The sequence below is a fragment of the Cajanus cajan genome, chromosome 4, assembly GCF_000230855.2.
Source record: "Cajanus cajan strain Asha chromosome 4, NIPB_CcT2T_4, whole genome shotgun sequence".
Classification (NCBI taxonomy): Eukaryota; Viridiplantae; Streptophyta; class Magnoliopsida; order Fabales; family Fabaceae; genus Cajanus; species Cajanus cajan.
The window spans coordinates 67,547,492-67,555,273 of NC_138520.1; the positions used below are offsets into that span (position 1 = coordinate 67,547,492).

Here is a 7,782-nt window from a genome sequence, read left to right on the forward strand (position 1 = left end):
GCCACAGATTAAAACAAAATAAAAAAATTAAAAAATCAACAATTTCTCTTTGATTATCAACACAACTACACAAGCACCAGCAACACAACTCGAAAACAAGATCCAATCAGAAAATAAAATGTAACAAAAAACTGCATAACAATAATAAAAAATGAAAACCAGCACCAAAATATCTAATAGCAACTCAGATTCAAAACAGTCAAACAATTCAAATCAAATAAAACAAAAAAAATAAAATCCACTTCATCAATCCACTTCAACAATCAACACAATTACACAAGCACCAGTGATGTTGTGTATTTTACTCGTATTTTAGCACTTTAATTCACAAGAATTCATAGCATAATCATGCATATCTTTCATGTTTTTAATAAATTTTTATATCATTTTCCTATTTTATGCTTTTCTTGGTATGTGTTGTGTTTTCTCTGAGCAGGATCAAGATTTAAGAATTAAAGAGGAAATGCTGAGCTACAGGGAAAATCACGGCCGTGATTCTAAATCACGCCCGTGATTCACCAGAGAAAATCACGGCCGTGATTCCCAATCACACCCGTGAACGCCACTGACCCTTCATAGATGTGCTCCAGAAAAGATCACGGTCGTGATTCTCAGTCACGGCCGTGATTCACTTCGCGTCCCAGCTTTTTAAGTTTTATGTTTTATTTTTATTTTATCTTTGTAATTTTTATCTTGGTAGTTTTACCTTTTTACCCTTTTTACCCTTTTATAGCTCGATATCAGTTTAAAGTTACATTTAATAGAAAAATACACATTTCGATTTATGCCACTGTACAAAAGATTGTGTTTGATACAAGAGGTACATATAACACATACATAGAGTATGTGTGCATAAACTTCTCCAATAGCGTTTTTAAGAGAAAAAAATCAAAACAAAAATCAAACACATTTCTTCAATCATTCATCACAACCAAAACAAAACATAAATTCTGCTAAATTAAGTTAAATACTCCAACTCACGGGTAAAAGCAGGAAGATCAGATCTCTTCAACACCCTCAGCCTCTTCACTGTCGACACAAACATGCTGCCAAGAAAACACATTAATATGGTAAGTGAGATTATGAACGAACAAACTTTGGATGACACATACTAGTTGCCTACAATTATGAAACAACACTAAAATTACAACTAATGTTTTAACATGTGGTAAAATTTACCCATGTTATGAGGTAAAAGTCAGCTGTACAAGTTAGAAACAAAGTTTTAACTTTAGATTCCTTCCTGTGTTACATGCTAATAGGAGTACTAAATTTCCATCTAGATCAACACCAGCCTCAATTCAATATTAAAATCAATCTCCCATGCTATCATTATTTGATTATATAAATTCCAAGTTACTATAATTTGATCATTTTATTTATTTCAGGAGTCAATTATTAAAGAACCAATTTGGTCGATCATCTATTACAGTTTATTTATAACATACAGTTTCGAAACTTATTTTATAATAACTATTAATTTTATGCACCATTTTAACTACCACCATTACAATTTTAACTACTGAAGTGATTCCAGTTTTGATTGTTATAGATGACATAAAAGAGGAATATACGAATGCCAAAATAATTGTACTGTACTATTTAGCATTATTCATAAGTTGAGGAAATATAGACTAAAAGTGAAGTGGAGTTGGATTTCTATTCACTTGTTTATCAGTAGCATTCAATATGCTTTTATATACCCACCACTCTAATTGTTTGGGTGCTAAGTTTTAAAAATCCTTTGAAATGTTTCTGACTAGTTGACTATCATTCCCAAAGTTCTCACTATAGACTACAAAGGCAATTAAATTATTACCGACATATTGTTTCCAATAACTAAATTATAAACACAAAATTAAAACAATAACACAGGAAAGCCGAATTGACTCGCTGGCATGGAAAAAAATATTGAATTGAATAAACAAGAGTATATTCCCCACTTCCTACCAATAAACCCGTATTGACTTTCTTTTCCTCTTCCTTGTTTTGATTTCCACCAGCACAGGAATCTCTTTGACCAGAATAGCAGCTAGAACAGCCAATGTGAGATAAATTCAACTCTGCATCAAGCTCCATTGTCACAAAAGAATGAAAAAATATGAAAGCTAATTATTATAAAAGATCAGTATTTTACTTTAAAAAAATTTGTTAGCTGAAAAAAGATTGACTATTAGTATAAGCTAGTGACTATTCAATTGCGGTAATCAAGATTGAGATTTAGGCTTAGTTTAGATTAGCATCTAGCTTGAGAGCCTTTTGATTGAGATAGGTATTTGATTCCTTAACTTGCAAAAAATCCCTTGTAACTTTATAGGTGTTTGTGAAAAAATTAAATGAGAAAGTTTGTGAAAAAGTCGATATTACATAAGGTAATTTTGACTTACATATGAGGATCCTTGCAGCACTTGATTTTGTCTTCGTAGTTCAAATAAGTCCTTGCAGCACTTGCTAGTAAATTCTTATGTTGTAAATATATCAAATCAGGAACCTGATAAACCTGAAACAGAGGCTATCGTCAACATTGTAAAAAAATATCACAAGCCAATGCAATTATGGTCTTGTGGTTGTTGAATTTACTTCTCCATGTATGATTAAAAGAAAATTTCTAGCCACACTCTATTTATCATCCTCTTTCTTATACTCTAATATACGATCAATGAGAGTTGAATGTTTCCAATCATGCGTTATTGGGTCACTATTAGATCATGCATAAAATGAGACTCACAAAATTTATAATTTTTAATCTATTTCAACTAATAATAAGAAAAATATTAAGAAGAAATCGTTAGAAGGTGTCTTTTATTAGCATTCCTGGCGATTATATTTAGTAATAGAACAATCATATTTTCTAAAAAAAATCAATTTTTCATGTGTCTACTCAAACACATATAAATCCATTCACTCAAACCCATTCTTTAACCAAAGTCAACTTTGCAAAATCAGGCTCATAAAGAATAAAGTTTGCAAACCCAAATCCAAGCACAAACTACGTTATTTAAAAATCAATTTATTTGGATAATACAACAATCACATTGTTAGACATTTTGAATCACTACAAATAGAATATAAAATAAATAAATTAGATGCTTTAAACGACATACTGGACACAGAATGAAGCATCGCAAAAACAAAACAGAGGGCTATATCAACTTTGCAAAATCAGGCTCATACAGAATGATGAAACAGAGGAAACAGAGGAAACCCTAAAATGAAACAAATACCTTCACAAGGGAGTCGCACAATAGGACGACTGCGTTTCCGAAAACCTCCTCCGGGAGTTCCTCCACACCCTAAAACATTAGCACCCACGCATTTGTACAAGATGAGAGAGGCAAAAACAACCAAAACACAAAATGAAGATACGCACCTAAAATGACTTCCCTGTGTTGCCATTCGTCGAATACGACTTCAATGTTTCCTTCGAGGGTTGTTGAAGATAAACAAGCGTTTTAGGTTTCACTGAGTTGAGAGGGTTTGGGTCTTACGGTGTGCGAGAGAGAGCGTTCTAGAGTGAGCAAGAGGTAGGGTTCGAGAGTGCATTTGAGAGTGTTTCAGAGGGTCAGCAACTATACTCATTTTAATTTTATAATTTTTATTTTAAAAAGTATTAATTAAGTTTTTATTTATTCAAATTTATTGAATTTGATTTATTTTAAAATTAAATTTACTCTTATTTTTTAAAAATAATTGAAGTTAAAAGGAAAGAAATTTGATTAAATTAATATATTTTAAAAAATTAAAGACTCAATTGAGTATTTTCAAAATAAATTTAATATTTTAATAAGAAAATTAATTATTGAATCTTTTAAAAATAAGAAAACCAAATTTAACTTAAAAAATATTAAATAAATTATATAAATTATTATATAATATAAGAAATATTTATAATTAATATAAATAGAAATATAAATTATTAATTGTTATATTAGTTTTTATTTGTTAAAAAAATTCAATCTTTAATTTGTTTCTTACGTTTAATAACATTATTTTTATTTTAGAAGGTATCAATTAAGTTTTATTTATTAAAATATGTTAAATAAGTTATTTTTTAATTAAGTAAACATTGATTAAATTAATCTTATTTTTAAAAATTAAAGATTCAATTCAACTTTCTCAAAAATATATAGTAATATAACATTATAAGATCTTATCATATAAAAACTTATTATATAAGATCTTAAACAAGTATTATTTCTTAAAACATATCATTATTCATTGATCTTATTACATAAAAAATTATTATATAATATCTTAAATAAGTTATTTCTTTAAATATATCCTTATTTATCGGATGTTTAATAGTAATATAATTTGTTCAAATCTTTATTAATATGATTCGCTGAATATCTAATTAAAACTTACATCGTATAAAATCCAAATTAAAGAAAAAGGTAACAAACACATGTACCATGACAACTAATAAACTAAAAAACCATAAACAGAAAATGAAACACAAAAGGAAAGCAAATTATATATATATATATATATATATATATATATATATATATATATATATATATATATATATATATTAAAGAAGATGGATCTTTTTACTCTAAGAGTTACATAGACTTACTCCGTTCAATAACTCATTTTCTCTATGAAATTTCAATTATCTAACCGTTCAATTTAAAGTTCTTAATGCATAGATCAAATATGTAAATTGTTAGAAAATTTAAAAATCATTTGATACTTCGTTTCATTAATTTTAATCAATGTATAGAATGATTCTATGATTATCCGTCAATTTGAATTAATGAAATGAAGTATCAAATGATTTTTAAATTTTTTACAAATTTGTAAATTTGATCTATGCATTAAAATTTTTAAATTGAACAGTTTGATCGTTAATAATAATTAAAATTTATTTATTTATTTAGGTTATCACATACCATTATACATTTCATGTCTTTAAATCTTTTAATAAAAAGTTAAATTAATAACTAAAAATTATTTATTTATTTCTTAAGAATTGAGGGTATATAATTATCCATTATTTTGGAGACAAAAATTAGTTACAAGATGACGTATATATATTTCCCTTTATCTATTACTATATACATATAATCAAACAACTATATGTTTAACTATTTTTCTTCCATTCATTTTCTCAGTCTCTCTGTCTCTGTCTCTCTATATATATATATAGACAAACAGGTTATACTAACAGTAATACCGGGTGTAACTTTTATTAAGTATTACACACCACTCGATAATTAATTATTATATTATGAATAATAATAATATATATATTTAATTAATCTTTAAAAATAATTGAAGTTAAAAGGAAAAGAAATTTGATTAAATTAATATATTTTAAAAAATTAAAGACTCAATTGAGTATTTTCAAAATAAATTTAATATTTAAATAAGAAAATTAATTATTGAATCTTTTAAAAATAAGATAATCAAATTTAACTTAAAAAATATTAAATAAATTATATGAATTATTATATAATATAAGAAATATTTATAATTAATATAAATAGAAATATAAATTATTAATTGTTATATTAATTTTTATTTGTTAAAAAAATTTAATCTTTAATTTGTTTCTTACGTTTAATAAAGTAAAACTGAATTCATCTTTTCTTTATGTTTTCCATTAAATATGGTACACAAAAGTTAAAGCTATTCATTATTCTAAATTATATTTTAATTAAAAATAATTTTTTAGTAAATAAAAAGTATTATAATAAATAATTAAACTAAAAAAAATAAATTTTATAATAATTAATTTTTTTAATGATGTTAAATTAAATATTTTAATTATTTTATAAAAAAAATGTTTTACCTACGGAATATTATCTACGGAATTTTTTCCGTAGATAATTTCCAGTTATCTACGGAAATATCCGTAGATAAGTTATCTACGGAAATTTCCGTAGATAACGTATCTACGGAATTCCGTAGATACGTTATCTACGGAAATTTCCGTAGATAACTTATCTACGGATATTTCCGTAGATAACTGGAAATTATCTACGGAAAAAATTCCGTAGATAATATTCCGTAGAAAATTAAATATTATCTACGGAAAATATTCCGTAGATAATATTCCGTAGATAATTAAATTTTATCTACGGAAAAATTTCCGTAGATAATATTCCGTAGATAATATCAATTTTTCTTGTAGTGGACCGAATCTCCACTTCAGTGAAAGGAGCAATAAGCAATTCATTTTGTTCTGAGGTTAAGACCTTGAATCGTACACCATCCAACGCAGGTCTAGGTTGAGGCTGTTCTTGGAATCTTTGTTGAAAAAAGTCTTTTACATGGGCTTTGATCACCTTGGGTTCATCTGACCACACCCCATTTATGTATAGTCCCTTCAGTTCATTCTTTCTTCTTCTCCAGTTGATCATTAAGTGAAAAAACTTTGTGTTCATGTCTCCCTCTTTTAGCCAACAGACCCTAGATTTTTGGGCTAGAATCGATTCGTTTCTAATAGCCACCTCCCAGAACTGATTTTGAAGTTCAACTCGATTCGACCATTCAGCTTCAGTCAGACTTGATTCCTCTTCCTTCTTATCCAGCCTACTTAGCATATTCACAATCCTTTTTTGTGACGACATCGGATCCTGAAACTTGTTATAATTCCATTCTCTTAACTTTCCTTTGAGAATTTTAAACTTCTCTTTCAATACATAAGCCCCCCAACCATGAATGGACATCTCCTGCCATGTATCAACAACAAATTTCTTGAAAGAGGGGTCATGAAACCAGTGATCAAGTGAACGGAAAGGTTTCGGTCCCCAATCCGAGTTTGAAACTTGAAGTTTAATCGGGCAATGGTCCGAAATGCACCTGTCCATGATCATTTGCGTACTACCCGGCCATGCTAGCAACCATTCCCTAGACACCAGAATTCTGTCTAGTCTACTCCTCACTGTACAGTTCGGCTTGTACCATGAAAACCTCCTCCCTACAATCGGTAGATCCTCCACTTCCATATTCTCAATGAACTCATTAAAGGCACGCATATCTGACTGACTACACCTTATCCCTGACGTACTCACTCTCTCTTCTTCACACCTTATACTATTAAAGTCTCCAACCACACACCAAAGGTTAACTGAACTAAGTCTTCTTTTGACCGTTATCTCATCCCAAACACCCATTCGTGCAACTCTTTGACACGGCGCGTAGACATTGACAATAATCAACCTTAGCCCATTTTCCTTCCACACCCTTTCCAAGCCTAGATAAGATACACCTTCAAATTGCTGACTTACGTGAAATTTGTCTACTTTCCAAATACATAACAGTCCACCAGCAGCATTAATCGCTGGCACAGCTCTCCACTCACATTGTTCGTCACCCCATAGTTTTTTGCACAATCTTTCAGTAATTTCTTCCTTTTTTGTTTCTTGTAGACACACAATCTGAGCATCTTCTTCTACTATCATTTTCCTAATAACCCTCCACTTAACCTTGCCCCCTAATCCCCTGACATTAAAAGATATTAGCTTCATGGATTACCATCTAGATTCCCCCTCATAGTTTGATTTATTAGTTCTTGTCTCTCTTTTTGATCTCTAACCTCTAAATCCATCAATGTTTTGATAATCTGTTCTTCCTCGCCATTGAACGAGATACCAATTTGTTTCCCAATCTCCCAAATCCTTTTGGCCTCCACAACATCGTTCTTCATCCAAAATAGCCTATTGCAATTGTTTATACCCCCATCAGAAATAGAATTACAAAGTGAAGATACTGCATACCTCACTTTGCTCCTTGCCGCTTTCATGTTGCGATGATGGTCCTTGGATCGTGCTT

At 29.1% G+C, this 7,782-nt stretch overlaps 1 protein-coding gene and 1 long non-coding RNA gene across 3 annotated transcripts; both read right to left on the reverse strand.

The window, feature by feature from the left end:
• Positions 1-807: 807 nt before the first annotated feature.
• Positions 808-4,509, reverse strand: LOC145956934 (uncharacterized). Of its 2 annotated transcripts, XR_014433330.1 has the most exons (4): positions 3,225-4,508; positions 2,388-2,500; positions 1,951-2,063; positions 808-1,046 (listed from the first exon to the last, which is right to left on the reverse strand). It is a non-coding gene; the product is annotated as an uncharacterized LOC145956934 (long non-coding RNA). The 2 variants fall into 2 exon arrangements; XR_014433329.1 differs by having other exon boundaries at positions 808-2,063; positions 3,225-4,509.
• A 1,364-nt stretch (positions 4,510-5,873) lies between these two features.
• Positions 5,874-7,478, reverse strand: LOC145957482 (uncharacterized). Its single transcript, XM_083073747.1, has 2 exons — positions 6,204-7,478; positions 5,874-5,900 (listed from the first exon to the last, which is right to left on the reverse strand). Exons 1-2 carry the CDS (start codon positions 7,476-7,478, stop codon positions 5,874-5,876), a joined length of 1,302 nt encoding a protein of 433 aa, XP_082929873.1.
• Between the last annotated feature and the right edge of the window lie 304 nt (positions 7,479-7,782).

Excerpts from the sequence above, each read along its gene's own strand:
- LOC145957482 (XM_083073747.1), bottom strand. The coding sequence starts at position 7,478 with ATGAAGCTAATATCTTTTAATGTCAGGGGATTAGGGGGCAAGGTTAAG. Across the intron at positions 5,901-6,203 it reads TGGATGGTGTACGATTCAAG|ATACGTTATCTACGGAAATT; the intron begins GTCTTAACCTCA and ends GGAATTCCGTAG.